A 27,229-nucleotide genomic window follows, 5' to 3' on the forward strand; every position below is an offset into this window, starting at 1 on the left:
TCCCAGAAGAAGGCCATTACTTTATAACAGAGCCTTTCAGCAGAAAAAGTAAGAAGGAAGTTTCCTGTCAAATGAAAATATTTCAGAAGAAAACGAACTAGTTTTAAAGAAATAAAAAAGGGAGCAAAAATCTTTATTCGAATAATCCGCTCACCTTTTCAACTGTGAAACATGTTACTTGACAGCAAAACAGAGTTCGGGATTGACTGTCATGAAAAGCCTTCCATCATGTCCTCACACTTCGTTCTCTTCTTAACTGTTATGGTGAAATTGAAAGACGAGCTAGCTGGGATATGCATTGGTGAAATTGAAAGACAAGTTCACTTGTTAGAACAAGTACTACAAGAATTAACTTGAAAATGTCAAACCAACGAGAGTTGGTTGAGTTGGTAAGGATCGTTCTCTTTGCTATCCAGGCCTAAGTTCGAGTCGTACCCGACAATCATTCTTGGTGAGTAATATGTAAAAACCAAAAATAAGGGCTAAGACCCCCTTTGTAAGTCATCAAAAAGGCCTTAGTATGCCTTGATGCTTCCCCTAAACTTTTTTAGGTATAAAAAATTAACACTGAAAATGCCAAATTACAAAAATCAAAATTGTAATTCACCATAAATAAAAAATAGATTTATTTTGGTCCATTACTAAAAAATATCTTTTTTAAGCCACCTATTTTCAATACCGGCTTGGTTCAATTTTTTTGTCTTTCCGCACCTTTTGTTGTGGAAAAAATTTATTTAAAAAAGAAAAAGAAAAAGGAGAAGTGTAGCCAATTTACAGCCGCCAAGCCACAATCTGATAGACGAAATTTGGCGCGGGGTCCATCATATCCATGTACTGTGGAGGGTGCCACATCTGCCAAACTCAAAATAGTATCAGAAGATAATAAAACCGTTTATTTGTCTCCAATTGTTTAAAGCTCTAGACTTTTGGAGACCACTGAACTGAGCACTTGAATTCCATTGCTATGGAGGCTTGCTCCTTGCACTCACCAACTGTAACCACAATACCCTCTTTATCCCAAAGTGGGTTTACAGAAAAACCTCTTCTGCGCGGTCAGGTCCTCAAATTTTCCAATTCCAAGAGGTACCCACATGCCAGGAAGCTTGGATTTCTTCATATCAAAGCTCAAGCTTCAGGTATGTAATTACTCTTTTTAATCTTTTCCTGAAATGGGTTTTTTATGGTTTGAAGATTAATGCATAATATGATGGGTTTTTTTTTCCTCTTTCTACCATATGATGCTCTTTCTTTCTGGACTTTCTGATTTCATTATGTTTTTATTTGTATTTCCCTATGCATTTGTAAAAATGTAGCGATGATATGATCCAACCCTCAAAATGTACTAGGATTTTACCTACTTCAGCAGGTGCATCTTGTTTCCAAGTTCTCCAGACAACATTCTAGAACGAATAATCAGGCTAAATTAAAAGAATGGATAAAGGCAATTTAGTTTGCGTTCGTTAATGGTTGGAATGGATTGCAATGTAGGAACCCTCACATAGTTATGATCTGTTTGCTCTAAAATTTGGAATATTTACCAGAGATACTTCAGGTAACATGATCATTTTGGGAGCTGCAAAACTAACTCTCCAGATTCATGGTCTAGAAACTCCGCAATTATACCAAGATCTTTAACCTTTAGAGATTTTGCACAGGCCTCGAACTCTTTTGGGCACCGATGTCAACTAGTTTCTCTATTAGACAAGCTTCCCATTTAGGAAGTGAGACCTAGTTAAATTAGGTACTCTTGAAGATGTGAATTATGAATTAGTGCTTGTAAGTAAATATGCTATAGCTGCATAACCTGACTACAAGCCTGATGGAGCAATGCCTCGTTATCCGGAATGATTTGGTGTAAAGAATTTGTAGGAAGCATAAGGAAGTGACTTAAAATGTAGTCTTCCTACTTCATGTCACAATATTTTCTTACCATTACGTGAAAGAAAGTTAAGGAGCTTTTGTTCTGTTTGTGCTGTGCTGAAAACAGTAAATTGGTAATCAGTATATTTCTTTCCTCACCTATATGTAACCGACGTTTGTTGTTTTTACAAGGCACCGCAAAGTTCAGCTCAGAGATAGTTGAGCCAACTTCAAAAGAAGTAGATCTAAAGGATGAGAATCTTGCATTTGTTGCTGGTGCTACTGGTAAAGTTGGCTCACGAACAGTAAGGTTATACTTTACTTCTCATTCCCTTTTAGGTGAAAATACTTCTTCAACACGAGACTTGATTTATTAGAATTGCTAAGCATTCATAGTCCTATTCAGGGAGCTTTTGAAACTTGGGTTCCAGGTCAGAGCTGGTGTCAGAAATGCTCAGAGAGCAGAAACTCTTGTGCAAGTACGAATTTGATTGGTGAAGTTATTAGTTTTGTACTACTTTTCCTTAAATCAGATTTATAATGAGAAATTAACTCATCTGCAGAGTGTTAAACAAATGAAGCTTGACGGTGAAGGAACTCAACGTAAGATTAAAAACTTTAGAACTGTCAATTTCTTTGCATTTGGTTTTTGTAAAGCTTTAAGGAAAATAGACAAGAAAAGTGAAAAATAGAAGTGCTGTAGTTTTGGAGAAGAGATGTTATCTTTAACAGTATATGCTTATAGCAAATAACAGGTAGCTTTTGATCTTTAGCCCAGCTGTAGAGAAGCTTAAAATTGTGGAGTGTGACTTAGAGAAACCAGATCAGATTGGACCAGCATTGGGCAATGCATCAGTTGTGTTGTGCTGCATTGGTGCGAGCGAGAAGGAAGTTTTTGATGTTACTGGACCATATCGAATTGACTATCTGGCTACCAAAAACCTTATTGAGGCAGGTAAGCAAGGTTTTCGCTGGCGGCCTATACTATTTTTCATTTTGTAAAATCGTCCTGTACTATGCTAATGATAGTTTTACATGATGTCACCATATTGGGGCTTTGGTCTTATCCATGGTGCTTTTCTTTGCAGTCCTAGAAGAAGTTTAAATGCAAACAATATGACTAACTTCACTACCCTCCAGTCAACCCCCTTTTTGATAGTTTTGTTGATATTATTAGTTTCCTTAGCTCTAGGTAGAACTCTTCTTACACCCAAGACCTAGAAAAAAAATACCATTTTGGGGGGACTAGCCAAGCTCCTGAAGCATTTTGGTATAAACTTTAAATTTCACTGAAACCATATTCTGGTGTACTTTGCCGTTCAATCATAAACACACACATGCTCTGGTTTGCCTTGTACTTATACTTGGAAAGTATTCCTCAAGTTGTGACCTACCAAGAACCCAATATTCTTTTTCTGCTTAGGGAAGACAGGAGGGAGTGTAATGCATTGATGGCAACTGATATTCCTATTGATAATAATTTTATTAATATTTTACTCAATCTAACCATTATCTATTTTTTTGTATGCTGAAAAATGTGAAAATCTTGAGTATTCAATGATGTACAGCAACGGTTGCAAAAGTTAACCACTTCATATTGCTTACCTCTCTGGGAACAAACAAGATTGGATTTCCTGCAGCTATTCTAAAGTAAGTCTTCAAGCTTTTATCTCTACTTACACTTTTGGTAAACATTTCAGATAAATCAGCTATAGCTGACCTAAGAACTTGAGAGAATTAAGCTTCCTTTGTTTCTTATTTTACTGAATTTACTGTGTTTTCTTTTCTTTTACAAAGTTTATTTTGGGGAGTCCTGATTTGGAAAAGAAAGGCAGAAGAAGCACTGATAGCCAGTGGACTTCCCTACACTGTGAGTATTCATGGTGTTAGCTGCAGATAAATTAATGAAGCAGAGAGGTTGTAACTTGTAGGTGCTTTCAGTACTTATGTGTGGTTTTCTTCAGATAATGAGACCTGGTGGAATGGAACGGCCCACTGACGCTTACAAGGAAACTCATAATACTACCCTCTCAAAGGAAGATACTTTATTTGGTGGTCAAGTTTCAAACCTCCAGGTATTCTTTCTGTAAAGTTTACTTAAGTATGCAGTGATGTTTCTGTTTTCAGCACTAACCTGTTAAAACATTTTTTTTTTTTTCAGAAACCACAAGTAGCACATAAAATTTTCAAACATATAGTCTGCTTATGCAAAATGAAACCCCTTGTGATTGTTAGCTAACAACAGTATTATTTTTCACCTCTATCTGAATCCAACATATTACAGAGCATATTTATTTTTTGATAACTCCTGCTTTTTCTTTCTTCTCTAGGGCTATGAGAATAATAATTTGGCAACCTATATAAAATTTCCAGAATTGAGGTCAAATGCAACAGTTTTTTATGAGAGACTTAGTAAACGTTAACAATAGTAAATTTGCATCATAAATATAATTTTTTTGTACCAATGAAAAAACATCACTTGATTAATTCATTAGAAATGACAAAAATGCACATCTATCTTGCAATTCTGTTGTGTCTTTGTGATTTTATTACCATATTCCTATGTAGAACAGGCATTGTGTTTTGTGTTATTCTGTTAAAACTCAGTCTTTCTGTTATTGAATTATTACATTAGTGGAGATAAATCAAAGATTGTTCTGATCATGTTGCTTCTGTTTTTCCTCTTTTCGGAAATGGAAATATTGACTTATGTCATATATAATGTATCAACACATGGGAAAGAAGATGATAAAACACGAAAAGATCAAATGCTAGAGTCATAAAATTTTCCGGCATTAGTCTAGTCTGGATGACTTGTATATAGTATGGTTTTTCCTCACAATGACACCTCATTATTTTTATGCAAAACAATAGTTTCTGCTGGAAGTTCATTTCAATACCTTTCTACTTTGTTTGATCACTCTGACTTGTCCACTTTTTGTTCCTCTTTAAGTTCTTTGGAACTATATATAGCCTTCTATATATGAATTTGGTTAGAGTAACTTGGAATTTATCGGTCAACAGTAAAAGTAAGTTTTATTAATCAATTCAGGTGGCAGAGCTCCTGGCATCCGCAGCCAAAAATCGTGCTGTTTCTTACTTCAAAGTAGTGGAAGTAATTGCAGAAACAACTGCTCCATTGACTCCCTTGGAGGACCTTCTTGCAAAGATACCATCTCAACGTGCTGACACTTACCCACCAAAGGTTTGCTTGTTCTTTTGGTCCCTTTTTTCCTAATAGGGCAGAAAAGAGTTCAAGCTCTTTAAGAAAATTTGATATGCGATCCTTAGCTGCTGAGTGAATCCTGGAGCTCCCTTATTACTTCTTGTGTTATCTAGCTTTCACCTTTCTTGTTATCACTTCATGAGTTCTCTAAAATCAATTACCATTGAGCCTGAAGATATTTCTCTGTTCTTTTATTGAACTTTCCTGTTTATGAAACTTTTCTTATTCAATTTGACAAGGGAAAGTATGTGGTGTATTGAAGCAGAAATTGATTCCCTCTGTGCAGCCCTTATCCTCATAAGAAAATAATTAATTCTATACATGAGGGTGGGCAGGCATCTATATGGATAGGTGGGTTTGTGTTCTGGCTTTCATCCTCTAACCAATGATTGGTGGCAAGGGAAATGTTGGTGTCAGGAAATATGACTAAAGCAAATTGAAAAGACTGTCAGAGCCAAATTGAATTTCTTTTTGGTGTCATCAGGGATTAGGTACTGCACCTGCTACTAGTCCAGAACCTTCTAGGAGTGCCAAACCACCAACATCTCCTACTCTATCCCCAAGCACTACTGATATTGCCACCAAAGCAAGTGATGCAGATGCTAGGCCTGCAGCACCCGCAGCCACCACTCTTCAAGAAGCTTCAGAAACCATTGTAGAGAAAGAAGACATTGAGACAAAAGCGAAAGATACAAGGTCGCTCTCGCCTTATGCTTTGTAAGTTGTATACTAGATATTGAAAATTACATTATCTAACTTTCTTTTATTAAGAACATCATTGACACTGGTGTTAAACTTAGGTATATAATGAGCCTAAGGGTCTAGAATCCAAAGAATTTAGGAGTGGTAATTTGTGTTTGGTTCTGTCGAGTCAGGTCATGAGTCATGTTACAAATTGCAATGCCTACGAAAAATGGGCCAAAATTCAAAAAGAACTTTTCTTCAAATATCATTACTTCTGTTTATGTCAATCATGTTTGATTCTTATTGTTCTTGCTATTTTGCAGATATGAGGATTTTAAACCACCTTCATCCCCTTCACCCAGTCCACCTAGTGTTCAAAAAGATAATGTTGTTGATGCAGTGTCACTGACCATTTCAGATGCTCAAACCAGCACAGTGGATACAACAACTGCCGTGGATGAGATAAAACCAACCTCACAAGAAGTGCTAATAACAAGGCCTCTTTCGCCTTATGTTGCGTAAGCTTTTTCTAGTGTTTTCCTGTCACATCATAGATATGGGACAATCTCTATATGAGCTGATATGATTTTGATAGTTATGAGGATTTGAAGCCACCAAGCTCTCCAAGCCCAATACCAAGTGGTCCCAAGCAAACACCCTTGGAGGCCTCAACTCCGGTAGAAGCTGTCTCACAATCAAGTGGAGGTAACGATTCCACAGAGGCTGTGATAAGCAGTGTTGCTGAAGAGGTTTCTCCACAAAATTCAATTCATTATCATTCACCCTACTATGTGTAAGTTTTTTGTGATCTAATGTAGAGTGTCTTCAAACAAAGTATAGTTTCCTTCTTGTTACTTTGTTCACTTGTGCTCTTAAATTCGGTAAATGTACAATCAACCAGTAATGCAATGGTTTTTTCTAGGAAATAACTACAAGAGTGTTAGTAATACAGATGTTTTCCTTCATAATATAGAGAAGTGCTTACCTAAGGGACTTAAATTGAGGGCAAGGGCTGGGTTCACTTCAATGAATTATTGATTTCAACAATTGTCTCAAATCGAACGATTACATGTGTCCTCCCTCCCTTGTCCCTCAACTTAAGTCCCTTGCGTGAGCACTTCTATCATAATATAAGTGTTATTTGTCCTTGCCCCTTAGCTTACTACAATATTACATGCCTTTTGCTATAGTTATGTTGTTCTGACATTAGAGGTATCAAAATTATTGTGGGCATGCATGTTTTCAGATATGACAACTTCAAGCCCCCTTCATCACCATCTCCTACTCCTCCAATCCTATCATCTCCTACTCCTACTCCTGCAATCTTATCAGTCCTCTCAGAACCTGTTGCAAATAATGGGTCTCCGATTGATACCTTGAACAGCAAGGTGCAACCTCCAACAGAAGACGCACAAAGCAACAGCGAGCAACATACCAAACCGAAGCCAAGACCACTATCACCTTTTTTCATGTAAGATCCTTTTTACTATATTATGCACATCACAAAGAAGTTTATTTAATGAAGTAAATTAACTTTCCACTCGGATACATTAGGACAGTTTTTGTGTTTATGAAAACCTATTGAACATATGAGGATTATAAATGAACAGGTATGAGGAGTTGAAGCCTCCAGCATCACCAATACCATCCCCAAAGAAATCCTAGAAGTATCGATGCCCATCAATTTTTACAAGGTAGTGATTCGAAGTTCTTCGTACTTTTCAACTCCGAATGCAAATCAGTCTCTCTCTTTACATTGAGCCTAAACCTTTTTCTGTGCAGGAAAAACCATAAGCTCTTCACTGCACCAGAGCCGTTGGAGTACATTTGGACTTTGCATGCATGGGTTGGCAAGTTTACATATTCATGAAGAGGAAGCAACTGAAATTGCGGGAGTATTATTCATGGATGTTCTAATGTAATACCAACGTTGTGTATGTTACAGTTTTTATCTTGCAATATAAAAATTTAAGCTTCTGTGCATGTTATATAAAGAAAAAAATTGATCAAAAGGAGAGGGGATCAAAAGTTAAATTTTATGTTAATATGTTACCACCCTCTCCGGGCGACTTAGCTGTTTTTAGTTGTATTTGCCAAATGTCCCGAATGTTAGCCAATTTTTAGTTGTATTTGCGCGTTTAAGAGGCAAAATAATCAAAATCTTATAAGACAATCTGTATCCATGCTTATACTTCTTCTTTTTAGTACAAGCGATTGAGAAGGGGGTTTTACACACAAACATTTCCCAGGGATTATTATCATCCTTAGACAGAAGAAGAGGGTAAAGATTTTAGGTTTAAAATTTTTTCTTACAAGCAAGTGACTTGTAAGTCAAGTGATTAAGAGTATTTACCTCTCACTCAAGGTCCTACATTCGTTTTCCCCTCCCCCATTATGGCTTGTAGTAAAAAAAAAAATCGTCCCAAAAAAAAAAACAAAACAAAACAAAACAAAAAACACTATGGCCTTTCAACTTGACCCCTCTGTAGCTGAGTGTTCAGTTGGGTTTAGGTGTCGGCCCAAAATTGGAAACAACAGAAAAGAGAGAGAAAAAAGTTAAGAAAGAAAAGGGGTTTTAGGATTTTGGCTGGTGAAGCTGACGACAAGAGTAGAGGAGAAGAAGAAAACCCGAAAACAGTGAAATGGGTACAAGACAGGACCCGAACGGAACTCACAAAAATGGCGGTGGCCCATCCACTGCTCTAGCTTACCTCGACCCTAAATACTGGTAATTGTATTTTTCTCTTCCCACATTTACCCCTATCTTTATTGGATAATTCCATTAATGTTGCTCTTGTTGTTTCAGGGATGAACGATTTTCTACTGAGGAGCATTACGAGTGGCTCAAGGACTACTCTCATTTCCGGCACCTCATTCAATCCCATATCACTCCCAATTCTTCTGTAAAATATTTTTACTCTCTACTCTCTCTCTCTCTCTCTCTCTCTCTCTCTCTCTCAGTTGTTAGTAATAATTCTTACAGAACATCATGTAGTTTCAGGTTATATATATTTATTCTGGGTTTCATCAATCACACGCATATTGTGTTGTGTGTATGTGATGTACAGGAAATGTATGTTTTCTAGCTTTCTAACCAGAAATTATATCTGGGTTTGGGGTATATTAGTCAGTGCTAGGAAGATGCATAAAGAGAATGGTATTTTACTAATGGGTTTGATTGATTGATTGATTAATTATGCAAACTGGTTGAGTAAAAATCATGATATAAATGAAATTCAACAAGTTATGTAGAATTGCAAAGACTCCTATGTCTAGCAAATTATCGCTCTTTTTGTTGCCTTGATCGTCCTGAGCTCCTGCTTTGCAATGGGTTTGATTGATTGATTGATTGATTAATTATGCAAACTGGTTGAGTAAAAATCATGATATAAATGAAATTCAACACTTTATGTAGAATTGCAAAGACTCCTATGTCTAGCAAATTATCGCTCTTTTTGTTGCCTTGATCGTCCTGAGCTCCTGCTTTGCAATGGGTTTGATTGATTGATTGATTGATTAATTATGCAAACTGGTTGAGTAAAAATCATGATATAAATGAAATTCAACACTTTATGTAGAATTGCAAAGACTCCTATGTCTAGCAAATTATCGCTCTTTTTGTTGCCTTGATCGTCCTGAGCTCCTGCTTTGCAAAATTTCAACTCTGTTATCTGCAACAACATGCTGAGATGTTGGTTCATTCACATCGAATTTATTTATTATTTGCTTTTATAAGAATTAGTGTCGAGTTTATTGATTTTGCATTAACGAAATAATTAGAAGGGTTGGATAACGCAGTAGTGATGAGTAATGATTATGATACAGATCTTGGAGCTGGGGTGTGGAAATTCACAGCTGTGTGAAGAGTTGTATAAAGATGGGGTTACTGAAATAACATGCATTGATCTGTCCGCTGTTGCAGTGGAGAACATGCAGAAGAAGTTACTGTCTAAAGGTTTTAAAGGTGTGCTGTTTGATATTCTGCAAAATGTCTACACTAGGAGTGTTTGCTTATCTACTTATTCTAAGATCCTATTTCTTTTCCCTTCATGTTCTTTGTGCTTAAAGCGATTTGGGTTTTAATTTTTATGACAACTTGAAATTTCTTTGGTCTAAGTAAGTAGTTAATGATAAGTGTAATTTTGCCTTTGTATATGGAGCACCAAACTTAAAAACTGGTAGTGAAATTAGTGAATGTATATCTGCCTTGCATATAGATATATATGATGTTTATGAATTATGTATTCATAGTCAGATTTCTGATAATATGCAATTGATAAGGGGTGAATAATAAGAATAATCACTAGTCATTTCTTATAAAGAAAAGTGGAAATCTATCAATTATGTGTGTTTTGTTTTTTGAGAAACTGAAGAGAGTAGAATCCAGGGTTGTTCACTGCTAACTTTGAACTGCCTAATCTTGGGAGGGACTTGACTTATTGGGACCTACCTAGGCCGTCTGCTTATTGTTTTGGTGTTCCTGTTCCTAAATTAGAAACCTTTTATATTCTAGAGCAAAATGAGCAATGGACTTCTTTAGGATCCCATCACAGTTTTTCTTGTGCCCCTGGAATTTCCTTACTCTTTTTTTCTTCTGTATGAACTGATTGTCTGAACATAGCTTCTTTTTTTTGGGTCGAAATTGTCGAAACATAGTTGATTTGCAACAGATAGAAAATCTTATTTATGTTTTCCAATATTCTTTATTATCAGAAATAAAAGTTCTGGAAGCTGACATGCTAGACCTGCCTTTTAGCAACGAGTGTTTTGATGTTGTTGTTGAGAAAGGAACCATGGTAAACATACTATTTAAGATGGCTTTCCTTATATGTGGTCTAGTTTCAAGTCTTGTTATCAGTTATTACTATCGTCAATATTGTTGTAACTTTCTCACCACCTAAACCTTAAATGAGAAGGGTATATATAATCTATTTTTCATTATGAAGGAGGTACTGTTTGTTGATAGTGGTGATCCATGGCATCCACGGCCTGCATCCGTAACCAAGGTCATGAAGATGCTTGAGGGTGTACATAGGGTTTTAAAACCAGATGGCATTTACATCTCAATTTCCTTTGGCCAGGTTATACAAATAAATTCAAAATCTTTTCTTAATTACGAAAGCTAGTATTCTAACTTGGATTGTTATCCCACAGCCGCATTTCAGGCGCCCTTTCTTTGAAGCTCCACAATTTACCTGGTCTGTGGAGTGGAGTACCTTCGGTGATGGATTTCACTATTTTTTCTATACATTGAAGAAGGTTAGTCCAGATAATTGTTGGCGTACTTGTTGAGGCTTATATATCGACATTTGCCCCGCCAAATCCTATGTTGCGTGATTAATGATATCACTAATGTTTCAGGGAAGAAGATCATTGGATGATAAGGGATCTAGTAAAGAGAAGTTAGAGATCCCATCTATTTGTCTTTTTCAAGATGAATTAGAGGGTGAGGATTATCTTTTTCGAACCAACATCGATGAGCTCAATTGTTAGAACTTAGAATTGATTGTACCTTGTATTCATCATTTTCATGGTGTAATGTTCATTTGGTTGTATTGAAGTAGAGTTCAAGCATTTTTATCTAACATTTAAAACCTGTAATACCCAGAAATATTTGAATGAAAGTTGTATTTCTTTTCGTTGCAAATTGCATTGACTAAAAACAAACGCTCTTTGTAAATTGGCGTGGTTCCATAATTGGTAGCTTGGGGAATACTAGTATGACTCGCTACTCTTAAGACCATTTAAAGCATTCTCCCAACAGAGTGCGTGCCAAGCAACACCTCCTCTTGCTTCACTCTTGGATTGTGCTGATGCGTCGATAACAACCGAAAAGAAGAACTAGAGCAGAGGAGTCCCTCCCGGGGAGGCGGCGGAAGAAACAAGTTAAATGATTATTTACATTCTGCTACAATATGATATGTTTAAGCTAATCAACTCAGAAGAGGAGAAAATCTGCTAATAAGCTTTTGCAAGATGAATTTTCCTGAGAACCAAACAAGACGGAGTCTGGGATTGTAAGAAAGGCATCAAGTCTCAAGCTATAGGAATATAATAAATTTTTTCTTTCATCCAAGTTAGGTTCTTGTTTTTTAAATCAGAAGCCGTCAACGTGCAAACTCAGTAATGAAGAACAAAGAGGGTTTCCTTGACTTTCACAAAAAGTCAAAAACAAAAATTGGATGAAAAAGAAAGAGCACGCTAGAAGAAGGGTTCGAACCTTCGACCTTGTGGTTAACAGCCACACGCTCTAACCAACTGAGCTACTCCAGCTGTATTGTCAGAAACAAATAATAGTTTTTTATTCAATGTACATTTTCTCTCTCTCATATTCCTAATTTGTAATTGTTTTTCTTCTTCCATAATTATAAAACGGTAAGTTTGACCGCCAATTCGGAGCCCCGACCCTAATAGGGCGGGAACGAACAAGTGTCACACACCTACTTTCCCTACTTCCATATATCCTTTTTACCTTACCCATGTAATTTTTAAATTTAAATAGGTATATTATAATTCTTTATTTTAAAGTTTTGGGTTTAAAAACGTTTGATTTTTCTTTTCCTTAATTTAATGGTGCTATTTGTTTTATTTCGTCTTACTAGAACACACGATCAGTGAGAATCTATTTACTTGTGTTTATCTTCATGTATTTATAGCAAGGCTTAAAATCTTTAACAGCATCATTTTTTTTTTTTACAATAAAAACATAGGGCCAATTACAATAAATTTTTTTGTGTGACCCTAAACTATAGGGCCATAATAATATGACATCTTGACCAAGTATTACTAATCCACGTATTGTAAATATTATACAAATGAATTAATAATACGTTGATACTCATATTGATGACCAATTTAATCTGTTAAAGTAAAAGTAAAGGGGATAATAATAACCACATGTAATTACGGTCCATACCCACTTAACATTACAAATTTTTTCTTCAAGGAAACTTGGTAAAATAAAATTATGTAAATAAATCTTTTTTTATCTATATATATAAAGTAAAAAAATAGATAATAGTAAAACATTTAAAATATCAAAAAATGATCTTGATTAATCCAAACATTAAGAATTAAAATAATTAATTAAATGAGGATAATATGGTAAATTCACACTTTTTATATTTAAAAAATTAAAATTAAAAAAAAAACTAGATAATGAATCATATTTTTATAGAATACAATTACCCATTATCTTTTTTAATTCTAAAATAAAATAAATTTTTTTTTTTAAAAAAAAGCATCTCGCAGTCACAAAAGCGCGTGCAGAGAGACTAATGAAAATATAAAAATATAAAATAAAATAAAATAAACTTTTTAGTGTTTTTTTTTTTTGTGTGGTAATTGTTTGCTAGTAGTATTTCAAATGGTTTTTAATTTGTGACACAAACTCAGCTGAGAGAGAGAGAGAGAGAGAGAGAGTAGCATAAAGCAAAGGCCTCGTCCCATAATCTCCCATTCAGACTTTCCAGTTCAGTTTCTTCCCAACCTCTCCCCAGACTCAGACCCCAAATCCACAACTACAACTAGATCGATCTCTCCGCTTCCCTGCCAGCTAAAACGCCGTCGTCCAACTCCTCCTACATAATCCACGGGAAGCCCTTGGCTTCCAAAACCTACCCAATTCAATCTTTTCATCTCTCTCTTTCTCTCTCTCTCTCTCTCTCTTCGGCTGAAAACCCAATTGAGAATAATCCTCAATTCGCCTATACACACATATCATGCATGCGTATAGCACCTTTTTGTTTCTATTTTGATCAAAAGTTTTCGTTTTCCTGAGAAGTTTTTAATAAATTTTCGATCTTTTTGGGGGGTTGATAATCGATGGAGGATTGTTTGGGCAGCGACGATGAGTACTACTACTCCGATCAGGACTCTCTTGATGGCATCGAGAACGAAGACTCTGATCCTCAGTGGATTCCGCCGAAGGGCACCACAACTAAGGTCTTCGATTTTATATTTTTCCTGGATTTTCAGCTCTTCCAGCAATCAATAAGAGTTGAATTTCAATTATTTTATCATAAGTTTTGATGGGTCTGCATGGCAATATGTGTATGTTTTGTTTGTTTGACTTGAGTACATCATCCATGAATATATTGGGATAATTTTATTTTCATGAAAGGGTTGATGGTCATTCTAAGTTGTTCGTTTCAATTTGAATAGACTAAATTTTATGTGTGGTGCATTGGAATTAGGGTTACTTTCATTTTATCAAATATAATCTTTATTGTTGGGTATTTCTTTTATATAAGTTCTAGCTCTGTATGTGTATGGTAAAGTTATGAACTTTAATGGGTGGTAAGAGAGAACACAGAGTTGTATTTGGGCACAATCTATCAGAAGCAAAGATGATCGTAGTATTTTTCCTAACATAATGTAAATGTGTATATCGCTGGAGTATATTTGGATTAAGGTGCTTTATTATTTTCCCACTTCAATACTTAGTTAGAAATTGACTATGTTTTTTTTTTTTACCCTTCCAGGTAATTACCAAAGAATCTCTGTTGTCGGCACAGGTAGGAATAATTGTCCTTACTACTCTGTTTTAATCCTCACCAATTTGTCATCAAAACATTAAGGTTAATGTTTCAATTGGATTGCATATATATTTTTTTTTTTGTTGCAGAAGGAGGATTTGCGTAGGGTGATGGACTTGCTTTTCCTGAGGGAGCACCATGCCAGGACTTTGCTTATTCATTACCGCTGGGATGTTGAGAAGCTTTTTGCAGTCCTTGTAGAGAAAGGAAAACCTTGCTTGTTTTCTGAAGCAGGTGTAACTCTTGTTGAGCATGAAGATCTTGACCCACCACTGCCTAATTCTCCAGTAATGTGTGCTATTTGTATAGAAGATGTACCTAGTGTTGACACGACAAAAATGGACTGTGGACATTGCTTTTGCAACAGTTGTAAGTACCCCACCCATTTTTTGCACTTTCTCTTTATTCATTTGGTGGACTCATACGATTATTACTATGTGCTTTTATCTCATCAAATGGTATTTTAAGATTTATCTTTCATTGTGTATTTATGCATATATATGTGAAGTCCCTTTTTGTCTGTGTTCCATCTTTTCTATCGTTTAGTAACTACTGTGTATTCTCTATCATATAAAGGTTGGACAGAACATTTTGTTGTAAAGATAAATGAGGGTCAAAGTAAGCGCATTAGGTGCATGGCTCACAAATGCAATGCCATTTGTGACGAATCTGTGGTCAGAAATCTAGTCAGTAAGAGGCATCCTCATCTTGCTGAGAAATTTGATCGTTTTCTTCTTGAGTCATACATTGAGGACAATAAAAGGGTCAAGTGGTGCCCAAGTACTCCTCATTGTGGGAATGCAATACGCGTGGAGGATGATGAGTTTTGCGAGATAGAATGTACTTGTGGTCTGCAGTTTTGTTTCAGTTGTTTATCACAAGCTCATTCACCTTGTTCATGTTTGATGTGGGAGCTTTGGGCCAAGAAGTGCCGAGATGAATCGGAGACAGTTAATTGGATCACTGTCCATACAAAACCTTGTCCCAAGTGTCACAAACCTGTGGAGAAGAATGGTGGCTGCAACCTTGTAAGCTGTATCTGTGGACAAGCATTTTGGTGAGGTTCTTTCTTTCTTTTTTCCTCTCATTCCTCCCTACTGTTGTTGCAATTTTATTATGTTATTTTTCTTGGTTTTTAACTTTCTTTATAACTTGATGCATGTATGTTCTTGTCATCTGTGCTTGACAAACTTAAAAAATAAACGAAGACTGGCATTATGGTTTTGATATTTATTGACTGTTTCTTTTTTGGGGGTCAAAACTGATTTATACTTTCTTTCGTCTTGGTGCAGTTGGCTATGTGGCGGAGCCACTGGTCGAGACCATACATGGTCAAGTATTGCAGGTCATAGTTGTGGTCGGTACAAAGAAGATAAGGAGCAAAACGCTGAGCGTGCAAAGCGGGATCTTTACCGATATATGCACTATCATAACCGTTACAAAGCTCATACTGATTCCTTTAAGCTTGAAAGTAACTTAAAGGAGAGTATACAAAAGAAGGTGGCAGTTTCAGAGGAGAAGGACTCGAGGCTCAGAGATTTCAGCTGGGTAAATAATGGACTCTCCAGACTTTTCAGGTCAAGGAGAGTTCTTTCATATTCATACCCATTTGCTTTTTACATGTTTGGAGAAGAGCTGTTTAAGGATGAGATGACAAAGGAGGAAAGGGAAATAAAACAGCATTTGTTTGAGGACCAGCAGCAGCAACTTGAGGAAAATGTTGAGAAATTATCCAAGTTCTTAGAGGCACCTTTTGATGATTATAAGGAGAATGAAGTTATGGACATAAGGATGCAAGTGATCAATCTCTCAGCAATCACTGATACCCTCTGTCAGAAAATGTGAGTATGGCAGTCAGAAAAATATCTTAATTGAACTTGCTGTTATAAATGTATCTGTGTACATATGTGATTCTCATCAAAACATGATTTTATTTTTTTATTTTTAACTGCATGCAGGTATGACTGCATTGAGAGTGATCTATTGGGTTCTCTACAACTTGGTATCCACAATATAGCTCCTTACAAGTCAAAGGGCATTGAGAAGGCATCAGAACTTACTGTTTGTTGGGTCAATAAAGCTAATAATGCTGATAAAGATCTACAATTGCATTGTGGCACAAGTGGTAAAGTTGATTCCATGAATTCTTCTACCTCCCTTATCCTCTGAATTAACAGAAAAGAATTCAAGTGTGGCGTCAATTGTGAAAGAAATAGGCCATATACGTATAAGCATTCTTAAGAGTAGTAGTTGAACCAGTTCACTTTTTATAAGTCACTATGATGGTATACTACGGAGCCTGATTGCATACCCACTATTGCATACCCACTTCAATTCTGTTATAGTTTTTGTGGTCTTCAAGCAATCTTATATTATATATTTGAATATGCCTCTTCTGGCTTATAGTTATTACAATTCAAGTTTAGCATGCATCTCCGTTAGCCAATAAAAGCTTTGGTATATGTAGCCATAGCTTAAACATAATGGTCTCCCCTTATTTACAGTGATTATATGTTAGCTTATGTTCAGTATTTTTGCTGCTTAGGGAATGTTTTAATCTGACCAGTTGATATCGAAAATTGAAGGCTTTTTTGCTTCTATTGTGGTCAGCTTCTTCCACCTTTTCTTTTGGTTGAATAGATTATCGTGGAACTGATATCTGATTGGAATCCAGTAGAAAGATAAGATAATTGGACCTTTTTGATCTTTTAATTCGTATGGGCTCCGCAGGACCCACTCACAGTGGTTATTACATTTTTCCAGTCTTTTATCCATCCCATCATGTATCTCCTTGACTTTGTTCTTGTTCTGGTAGCACTTCCAACATTGCATCACCTCTTCTTGACATTGAAATTTGGTAATTTTCTTTTGGATTAACTTCTTCACTTTTATGACCCAAAAAAACTTCTTTACTTATAAAACCTTGATCCAGAGTAGTCACCGTGAGTTTTTCTTTAAATGAATAAAGGCAATGTAATGTAGTTAATATTATGTTTTCTTGGGGTGCAAATTACTTGCTGAAAGAAATTTCTTGGGGTTGCAAACCATCAAAGTTCTTTTTTCTTCCACTTTTAAGTTGAAAAAAGAATTTCTTAGTATATTCTCTCATGTATAGAATATGATGGATGCAAGATAGAAGATAACTCAGGCTAACATGTATAAGGTTTTGCTAATACGCTTCTAATGTAGGAGGATCAACGGAACCAGAACAACCTTCAGGTTCTGGAAGTTCAGATGAGAGCGGATGCTCTTCTCGAAAGCGTGCTAGGAAGGGGGCTCTTGGAGGTGGTTTTTTTGATCTGAACTTGCCAGCAGAGGTTATTGACAAATCTGATTCATGAAAGCTGCAGGCTTCGTGCAGAAAAGGTGTACAGTCTCTAACGTAAGACTCTATTTTTCTATGACGGTATCGTCATTATTAAACTCCCAAGTGTTTAACGTTTCTAGCTCCTGAGTATTTTGCGTCTTCCCCATTCTTATCCTTTTTGTTGCCATTGGTCTCTATGTGAAGAGAAATTTGGAGTTCTCTCTTGGAAAATACTTACTTTGTAGATAAACGTTTATTGGGGTCTTTTTGGGGGAGCTAAATTTGTAAATTGTCCAACTGAAACTTGAGCTATTCTTAAATAGTATATTGGGATATATTCAAAAATTTTGGAGACTGGAAATAAGCTGACTTTATCGTTTTGTGCCTCTCCTAGGAAGTTGGTTTCTTGTTTTTCTTCGTTTGCCTTTTGTGCTGTCCAAATAATCACAATTCAATCAGTTTTATTTCTGGAATGAATTCTACATTATGTAACTGAACTAAAAGCGCACGCATATTTGTAGTTAGTGGCAACCAATTGCTAATTCAAGTTGTTGGACTTCAGGCCTATTATGGTAGGCTGGGTTTGGCATAATCTCTTGGAGTTGCTCTACTATCCTTTGTGCCAGTGGTGAGACATTTGTGTTGGACAAACTAACCAACTCAAACCCAATTTGCACTTTGGATTAACTTGGATAAGCACTAGGTCCGGCAAACGCAGGACAAGATTCAGTTACCAATGTGTAACCAGTACTTGGGTGTAGTTCAAGCTTATATTGGATTTGCTTATATGTTGTGTAGTAAGTTTTCAGATTTTAATTCTCAATTCTTCTTTAAACTCATTCCCATTTTAGATGCTATTGGGCAATCCGAGAAACTTGAAGAACTAATGTAGACAAGCATGGATGAGTTTTATGCGGGCTTCACAGGTTAAATATGTAGAAAATTTGACAAACCGCAGGCGTTTATATCTGCATGACGTGGACAAGAATTAGTGTGTACCCAAATGGCACCAAAATTGTGTGTAGAAGCTCCAAAATAAGAGCGAAAGGAAAATCAATGGATTGTAAAGGGGAAAAGAAGCTAGAGTTTGAGTTCTCAGAAAATCTACAAACCCAAGTAGCATTTCAGATTACACTCAAGTGGAACACAACGCATTCTTTTTGAATTTAGAAAACTACTAAGACGTGACACATTAAAAATTGGAGTGTACTTTTTTTTTTTCTTTATTTGTCAAATGATAATTAGAGAGAGGGCATTCGGCATTTGACTTTATGCTCCTAACCGCTAGAGTTACAATCCCCACTTATCAAATTGTATGTATAGATTAGAGTGATCTATGGTGCATGTCTTATGGCTTGGGGTCTAATATAGGGGTCCAGGTTGGACTAAGGGTTCAAATTTGAGGTTGGGTCGAATGCTTATGGATTGTGTACAAAATCTTTTGTTTTTCTTGATTGTATTCGAAAAATTATTATCTATGTTTTTCAGAAACATTGTACAAACGCTATAGGTTTTTGTTGTTGTTGTTGTCATAAACCAGTTTTATGAATGAGACTAAAAGAAAAATGATCTTAACAATTTACAAAAATCCCACTATTAAAATATTTAATATGTTTAAGTCCCATGATTTCTTTACATTTGTTGATGGTGAGATTGAGCTCCTCAAATAGCCTCCTCACTTTAAACTTCTCATTTTAACTTTTCCATAAAATCCTAATCAAAACTCATCAGAGCTGCCGATATTGGCAGACCCAATGAAGGACTACTGTGGGCAAGTGCCCACACTTACAAAAAGTTGCAGCCGTAAAATCCAAGCCAAACTCATATTTTTTAAAAAAATTTAGGGTTCTTCTTAGGTGGAGGAGCCCCCACATTGCCCATTCAATACATACACTTTAAGCCCAAAACTTATATTTTAAAAAAAGAATAGAGATCCCACCAAGTTCACTAATTCTGTAATTTTGTAGAGAATTCAGCCGCCAAACTCGTTATTTCATAAAAGTCTGCAACCCAAAAAAATCAAACTCGCTACTTCAATTGATTTTACATGTTAGTACTAAGTTATTTTTTACAAACTAATTTCATTTTATTCTTATCATTCAATTTGTACTGATGATTGATATTCTAAGTTTAAAATATTTTTTGTTTGGCTATATATCGGTTGGATATTTTTTGAAGGCCCGATGAGCAAAAGTCTGAGTTCTGTCGTCATTGACTGCCGACGTGATCTATATGAAATTAAGGGAGTTTCAGACGAGTTTTTATGCTTAAGGATTTTGAGTTGACGAAATTGCCCCTTGTACTGTCAAAGAAATTGACAAAAATAATAACTTGTCCTTCAATTGTTACAAATACAAAACTACAGGATAAAAATTGACAAAACTGAAACTACGGTAAAAAATGATTGAAATGCCAATCAACATGGGCCAAAAATGACATTTATCCTATATACAAACCTATTATATCTCTCTTCCTCTTTCCCTCTCTCCCTCCCGTCTTCTTCGTCAGTGGTCACCGTAGCAAGCACAGGACAAGTCCGTATACGCCGTTGTCCCTGTAAGTGCTCTCTCTCTCTCTCCCTCCCTCCCTCTCTGTCTGATTTCTGTGAGTCAAGCTGTGGGTTTTCCTGCATAATTTCAACAAATTTCCGATTTTTAACTGAATTTGATTGGGGCTTTCTGGTTATAAGTGAACTCTCTCTCTCTCTCTCTCTCTCTCTCTCTCTCTCTCTCTCTCTATGATGTCTGCGAGTCAAGCTGTGGGTTTTCCTGCGTAATTTCAACAAATTTCCCATTTTTAACTGAATTTGATTGGGGCTTTCTGGTTATAAGCAAATCTGCAATACTTGATACATTCAAGCCCTTGGTCTGGGTATGCAGAAGTTTCGCTTCTCGGCGATTATCACTTTTTGCATCTGGCTTTTGTCTTTTGTATGTTGATTTCTGTGTTGGTCCTTTCCTTTGTATACAATTTTTTTTTTTCACTATCAGACTATAATGTTTCCCCCACTTTGTTATATAGAACACTGTAATCTCGTGTGGTGTCTATACCGTATACAACTATCTCAACTAACTCTTGTTTGGCGTCCACTTTCAGATCCCCACGAAAGAGGATATACATTGCTGGGGTACTGTATTCAGTGATTTACGCCCCACAAAAGAGAAGGAGGATTTTCCTCAGTCCGTGAGAGAGAGATAAGGAAGCCAGCACCATGAATGCCCCAGATCGATACGAAAGATTTGTTGTCCCTGAAGGCACCAAAAAGTAATTTTAATCCATGTGGGAAGACTTTCTGCTCCTCTCTAAGGTATAAAGCCTAAGCCTGATTTTGTTTACTCTTTTGCAGGGTGTCATATGAGAGGGACACAAAGATTATAAACGCAGCATCCTTTACAATTGAGAGAGAGGACCACACCATTGGAAACATCCTCCGCATGTATGCATGTCATTCTCCTTTAATTCAAGTTTTATGTTCTGTCTTAACTTTTTTTCATTCCGAGATTGCTTGTGTAAGCCTAATCAAACCATAATTGATTGAAATATTGTGGCAATCAGGCAGTTGCACAGGGATGAGAATGTTCTATTTGCCGGTTACAAGCTTCCTCACCCCCTTCAGTACAAGATTATTGTCAGGGTTAGTTCTTCAAATTTAATTTTCTATTCTATTTTTCAAATGACCTAGAGCAAAGAGCAAACCCTTAAGTTAGAAGCACAAGTACTCTTATGATATTGTCGTTTTTACCTTAACTGGTGTTTTGGTGGTACATTGGTCTTTTTGTAGATTCACACCACCAGCCAGTCTTCGCCAATGCAGGCATATAACCAGGCTATTAATGATCTTGACAAGGAACTTGACCATTTAAAGAGTTGTTTTGAGGTAATGCTGTTTGATGCCTCTTCTTCTTAACCCTTGCTTTAGTAAGTCTCTTACTCAGTGTTAGTCCAAGTAAATTAAGGTGTTGGGAATGCTTTCCAGATTGCAACATGACCTTTACTTTCATTTAAAGCATTTTAATACTTTTAATGTTGCGCTACGATGACCCTCTTGTAATAAATAGTGAAAAATTCAACTCAAATTATAGTTTGGTTTAAATAACATGATAATATCAAAGTAGTATTTCTAAACATCATAGGTCTGAGGGATGGTGTTTGATATCAAACATCTGAGGGTACAAGATCATAGAAATGCTATCATATTCTACAAAAGTTTTAAAACATTTGAATACCAACTGAGGTGTAAATGTGAGGAGTGTTATGAAGTGTGGGTTTTCTTTTGAAATATTTTGAAAATACAAACGATTGACAAGAAATTATGTGTTTCAATTTGTAAGGCAAATGTGTTACGACTTGACTTAGAATACTTATGTTATGATGAGCGTTCTTACATCTTTAAATTCCTGTTTGCAGGCTGAGGTGGCAAAGCATTCAGTGGAGTACTAATAGGCATTCAAAGAATTGTAAGGAGGCATATTTTGACAAGAGATGTCAGATAATTGTTGTTTGTTGCCATGCAAATTTGTACTGATATCGATTATTGCCTTTTGTAAACATGGAATCAAAGTACTTGTGTGAATTTTAATGATGTGATGTCTCCTGAAATGTTTTTCTAAGTGCTACTGCCCCCTTTTAGTTTCGCTCTTATCGATCAACCATATCTGCTTTGATTCTCTCTGACCTCTTCAATTTGGCTGGACAGCTCACGTTTTGTATGGGGCACAACTTTAACCTAATAACTATATATATGTTTATTTGTACGTGTCTGATGTCTGCATTTCAAGACTTTTTGCACGGCTTTAACTTTAAGCTTATAACAAATGTTCTGTCTTTGTATCAAGACTTGTATACTTGAATTTATTTTATTGTTCATAAAGAAGGCTTGATAATGAACTATCGATCACGCGAGGACGAGAGTCAAATTCTTACCGTGAGTTATAACTTCTATGAAGTTATGGAGACTTTGGATGTCCTAGTGAACTTTTGGTTGTAATCTAATTTTCCCAAAACCTCAAGGTCGGGTGCAATTTCTAGGCACCAGTATGTCCAGTCAAAGTAATTGGTTAATCTTTTCAAATTGAGTTAACACGTGCATTCAACTCACGTGGTATATCCCACCAAATTTTGTCTCCAATCCTTTTCATATAGTTTCTAACTTTTTTCTCTCTTCTTTTTGGTTTTAGTGAGTACTTTTCACAGTTGGCATGCATAAGATTTTCTGTTCCTAAACAGTCAAATTGAATTAATCTTAGGAGGTCAAATGGTTAAGAATATTTATCTTTATATTCGTATATTTGATTTATTAATATTTTGATATAACTGAAAAAAGTGAAGGTTTTACTTCAAAATTAATTGACAATAAGAGGAGTCAACCAACTCTTATAAGCTCACACTAGGTCACTCTTAACTTTTAAATATGTGACAATACTTTCAACAACGCTTGTGGCCAAAAAAGAGAAGTGTTGTTTTATTTTCTGATTTATATTTCCTTGTCCATGTATATGTACTATCTACTATGTACAGAAGATTATTGTGTGAATTTTTCAGAATTTTTCATGAAACCAATTGTTCCAAAATTTTCAATCAAAACAGCCTACGTTGTAACCCCCGTCAGAATTGTGCTGCTGTGGAAGATTGAAAATTTGGAGACTTTCCCAAGTTTTCCAAGTGATGTATGATATGTCCCTAGAAAGTTAAGAGATAGAGCTACAATTCCCATTGTTCTTGAGGTTCTATCTTTTGTAATGACTTGGGATTTTTTTATTATGACTATGTGTAACTAAATACTTTTTCTAAGGCATGAGGAAACCCTAATATGATGATCTAGTTTTCTTATTTTGTCTATCTTTTGATTGATACATTATTGCTTCTTGTGGTTAAGAATTGTATTCATCTAGGGTAAATACCATATTCCTATAGTTTACATGGCTATTAAAGATTTTCATAAAGCTTAAAGAGTTTTTATGTGTTCATATTTGTACTAAATATCATAGACAAATTGCATAAATATATGAGTTAGTCTAAATACAACAGGTAGTTCATGCAAAAGGCAAACTAATCAACAACATCAATTGGATTAAATAAGAGCCTACTACTTTTACAAATTGATTAATTATTAGAGGTGGATTCGGTATCCTACTACTTTTACAAATTGATTTTTAACCCCTTTAATTTTCGTGTTCTTTGTTTGTGGTTCTTGAGTTTTTGTTAATTTTATAGTTTAATTAAATCAATCAATCAATCATTTGTTTAATTAAGTTTAGTGCTAGTTAATTAATTAAGATTCAATTTTCTATTTGCTTCTTCTATAACCCAAATGATGCTCAGTCCGAGAGAGAGAGAGAGAGAGAGAGAGAGAGAGAGAGAGAGAGAGAAGCCAAGTCAGCACCATGAATGCACCAGAACAATACGAACGATTTGATGTCCCTAAAGGCAAAGAAAAGTAATTTTAATCCCTGTGGAAAACTTTCTGCTCCTCTCTAAGGCCTAAAGCCTAAGCCTGATTTTGTTTACTCTTTAGTAGGGTGTGTCATGTGAGAGGGACAAAAATATTTGTTTTGAGGTAATGTTTTTTGATATGCTTCTCCTTCTTTACCTTTGCTTTAGTTCAGACTCCGACTCAGTGCTAGTCCAACTAAATTATGGTCAAGGGATGGTATTTGATATCAAACATCTGAGGGTCCAAGATCATGGAAATGCTATTATAGTCTACAAATGTTTTATTAAAACATTTCAAGACAAACTGAGGCATAAATGTGAGGGATCTGAAGTGTGAGTTTTCCTCAGAAATATTCGGAAATACACACGATCGACGATAAATTATGTGTTTCAATTATAAGGCAAATGTGTTTGGTTCGACTTATGAATACTTATGAGTGTTCTTAGCATCTCCAAGGGAGAATGCAAATGAAATAGACAAAATTGTACTATAACAACCCAGGTGGCATGTTGCTATATGTATCATGATTATCAATGAACGAAGTTTTTTGTATTAAGACTAATATGTATATCGGCTCAATGATTATTGTTATTACATTACTATAGTAAATTCTGTGTTTAGGATTTGTTTTGTACGTAGCCGCAACATTTTAAAATGAGATTAATTTAGTTTATTAATATATTTTCTGTAAATAACAGGCATGATTAGAAGGAAAGAAGAGCCTAAACCAGAAGTGGATGATGCCTTTACTCCTTTCATTGGCTTGAGTAACTTGCCTTGGTCCCTTTGGGAACCTAACCTCGCATGTGTCTCTTTGTGTGTGTTAGAGATGACACCAAATTTTGTATAGGTCTCAACTCTCAACATATATCTTGTCTTTAATTTTATATCTAAGGTCAGATATATTTGATTGAAAAGATAATGTTATGACACTATTTTAATTTTTACTGCATATGCTCATTTTTCATAGGAAGAAAACTTATAGGGTTATTGACCGAAATGGTCCCTTAACTATTGCTCGAATTTCATTTTGGTCCACTACTAAATTTTTCATTTCAATATTTCTCCAACTCTCCATTTAGTATCAAAACGATCCTGCCATCGAAATATGTCGATTGTTCCGTAAAATCGAGGAGCAAAACCACATGGCTGCAAATCTTGATTTTGAAAATGAGAGAAGGCTAACCATCTTTATCTTGCCACATGTGCATTTAAGAAGCTATCAAATTTCTTTTCAAATGAGACAGTAATGAATGTAGCTAAGAAAGCAACAAGGATCCACATAATTGATTTTGATATCCATTAGAGTTTTAAATGGCTTAGAGTTTTAAATGGCCTTGCCTCATACAAAATCTCTGTTCCAGGCCTGGGTACCCCAAAGCTTCAGATTACTGGGATTGCTAGGATTACTAGAATTAATCTTCCACGACTAACTCCAAGAAGACGAAGAAAGAGGGGACAAAGAGGTGGGCTGCAGAGACCCCACCCCAACAACCAAATCCCATTCCCACCATAAAACTTTTTATTTTATTTTAAATGAGACCGAAGGAATCATAGAGAATAGAAAAGTGGGGGGAGGGGATGGGGATGGGGAGATATCTGGGTGCAGTTTCTTTTTAATTTCTTCCTTTTTTTAGATGGTTTTGCCTGAAAAAGACAATTTTGTCCTTTCATTTCACGGAACAATTGACAGACTTTAATGGTAGGACTGTTTTGATATGGAGAGTTGGAGGACTATTGAAATGAAAATTTTAGTTCATAGCAATAATTAAGGGACCATTTCGGTCAAAAACCCAAACTTACAACACTCTAAACTAAAAAAACTAGTTTTTGTCGTTATTGTTTATTTTTCCTCGTTTTACACAGCTAAATTGTAAGGACAAAATGTTTGCTTTCACTAGTATTATTGTTTTGTACAAAAAATTATTGGTAACAAACAAGCATCAATATGGTTTTTGCTTTTGAATGTAAAATAAATTATATATCAAGTATTAAAAATTGAAGCAACTTTCTATAGTTTTCTGTTGTTTGACCTTCTAAATATTAAAGAAAGGCAACAAATATTTTATTCCAAGTTCACGACTATACATAAGACAAATGCATCTCTCAAAATTTTAGCTTTTTATTGCACTAATTTCAATATGACTTTGGTTTTTGTAGAATTTTTGTTTAGCTTCCAATTAAACAATGTGATAAACGGAATTCGAAGCTTTAATTTTAAGAGAAATGTAAGTATGTCTGTCAGTTTCTTTGGTAATGGCTATTTGGTTTGCTCAAGATTGAAAATGTTTTTTTTTTCATTTAACAATTTGCTTCCTCATTGTTATATGAAATCCAAGCATCGTTGTGAGACTTCTAATTTGTTTGGATCTTAATACAATGATTAAAGTATAGTTTAATTTCTAGGTCTTCACATATTAGAAACTTCTTGAATTAGATTACAAGGTTGGACTACATTCTAAGTCCTATTTCTAGCATTAAAGTACCTACATGGCGCAGGTGAGTCTTATGAATAAAATTTGCATATGACAAATGGATGGGAGTTTTCGTAGGAAGTGTTTTTCGAAACTTTGATACAGTTAATAGGTTGTGCTCTCTCTCGAAATGATTTGATCTGTATTCATGTATAACTACATGCACGTGAATGACAAAATTCATAGTAAAAATACCACTACGATTCTCCACAATAAAAATTTTGACGTAAAGAGACTAAAATAAAATAATGTAAATTGATGGAGCACTTTTTGAACATGTAGAACTAGAGACACAATGACAATGTGCTCAATCCCCTAAACCCCCTTTTACCAAATTCTCAAATGAGATTAACGTCTCAAAGACCGCTTTCCCATACAAATTTTGTTATTATTATCTTCTTGGTTGGACGTCTTGGTTGTAGATCTAAGTTTCTCCAATAGCTAATAAACATATATCACCTCTTACTTTAATAAATTTCTTTGATAATAGCCTTGAATTTAGATCCAAATGCAATATATTTTTCATTGCATTTCATTCCACCCCAACTTCAATTTAGGCTCAGGGCAATTATTAAAAGCCAAAACTTGGGCATTGTTAATTAATTTTTTATTGGGAGATTCACTATTATACCCAATATGGGGGCCCAAATTATAAAAATACCCTATATAAAATGGACTTTAGAAACACACCCAAAGCCCATTTACAAC

The 27,229-nt window shown here is 35.4% G+C and overlaps 4 protein-coding genes and 1 non-coding gene across 8 annotated transcripts; 4 read left to right on the forward strand and 1 right to left on the reverse strand.

Annotated features, from left to right (window-relative positions):
- The first annotated feature begins 813 nt into the window (after positions 1-813).
- Positions 814-7,753, forward strand: LOC117612096 (protein TIC 62, chloroplastic). 2 transcript variants are annotated; one of them, XM_034340830.1, is made up of 15 exons: positions 814-1,136; positions 2,053-2,170; positions 2,267-2,339; positions 2,424-2,463; positions 2,639-2,815; positions 3,429-3,510; positions 3,658-3,730; positions 3,825-3,935; positions 4,913-5,065; positions 5,571-5,803; positions 6,094-6,288; positions 6,366-6,563; positions 7,017-7,241; positions 7,381-7,464; positions 7,553-7,753. In XM_034340830.1, exons 1-14 carry the CDS (start codon positions 965-967, stop codon positions 7,433-7,435), a joined length of 1,905 nt encoding a protein of 634 aa, XP_034196721.1. In that variant the 5' UTR covers positions 814-964; the 3' UTR covers positions 7,436-7,464; positions 7,553-7,753. The 2 variants fall into 2 exon arrangements, with proteins under 2 accessions (XP_034196721.1, XP_034196722.1); XM_034340831.1 differs by having other exon boundaries at positions 5,571-5,782.
- Positions 7,754-8,344: 591 nt separating this feature from the next.
- Positions 8,345-11,408, forward strand: LOC117637748 (EEF1A lysine methyltransferase 4). The gene is made up of 7 exons (XM_034372738.1): positions 8,345-8,498; positions 8,577-8,673; positions 9,596-9,734; positions 10,484-10,566; positions 10,717-10,851; positions 10,925-11,029; positions 11,132-11,408. Exons 1-7 carry the CDS (start codon positions 8,413-8,415, stop codon positions 11,261-11,263), a joined length of 777 nt encoding a protein of 258 aa, XP_034228629.1. The 5' UTR covers positions 8,345-8,412; the 3' UTR covers positions 11,264-11,408.
- Positions 11,409-11,969: 561 nt separating this feature from the next.
- On the reverse strand, positions 11,970-12,043 carry TRNAN-GUU. Its single transcript has one exon. It is a non-coding gene; the product is annotated as a tRNA-Asn (tRNA).
- Positions 12,044-13,145: 1,102 nt separating this feature from the next.
- Positions 13,146-18,825, forward strand: LOC117636847 (probable E3 ubiquitin-protein ligase ARI2). 3 transcript variants are annotated; one of them, XM_034371550.1, is made up of 8 exons: positions 13,174-13,714; positions 14,254-14,286; positions 14,397-14,676; positions 14,884-15,364; positions 15,600-16,148; positions 16,266-16,432; positions 17,497-17,689; positions 18,466-18,825. In XM_034371550.1, the coding sequence occupies exons 1-7, from the start codon at positions 13,595-13,597 to the stop codon at positions 17,646-17,648; spliced, it is 1,782 nt and encodes a 593-aa protein (XP_034227441.1). In that variant the 5' UTR covers positions 13,174-13,594; the 3' UTR covers positions 17,649-17,689; positions 18,466-18,825. The 3 variants fall into 3 exon arrangements, with proteins under 3 accessions (XP_034227440.1, XP_034227441.1, XP_034227442.1); XM_034371551.1 differs by lacking the exon at positions 18,466-18,825 and adding an exon at positions 18,177-18,453; XM_034371549.1 differs by lacking the exon at positions 18,466-18,825 and having other exon boundaries at positions 13,146-13,714; positions 17,497-17,980.
- Positions 18,826-20,043: 1,218 nt separating this feature from the next.
- On the forward strand, positions 20,044-22,255 carry LOC117637382 (DNA-directed RNA polymerases II, IV and V subunit 11). Its single transcript, XM_034372261.1, has 6 exons — positions 20,044-20,170; positions 20,711-20,878; positions 20,961-21,050; positions 21,170-21,248; positions 21,396-21,491; positions 22,022-22,255. Exons 2-6 carry the CDS (start codon positions 20,826-20,828, stop codon positions 22,052-22,054), a joined length of 351 nt encoding a protein of 116 aa, XP_034228152.1. The 5' UTR covers positions 20,044-20,170; positions 20,711-20,825; the 3' UTR covers positions 22,055-22,255.
- Positions 22,256-27,229: the final 4,974 nt, after the last annotated feature.

Source organism: Prunus dulcis, chromosome 8, assembly GCF_902201215.1.
Source record: "Prunus dulcis chromosome 8, ALMONDv2, whole genome shotgun sequence".
In the NCBI taxonomy this organism is placed as follows: Eukaryota; Viridiplantae; Streptophyta; class Magnoliopsida; order Rosales; family Rosaceae; genus Prunus; species Prunus dulcis.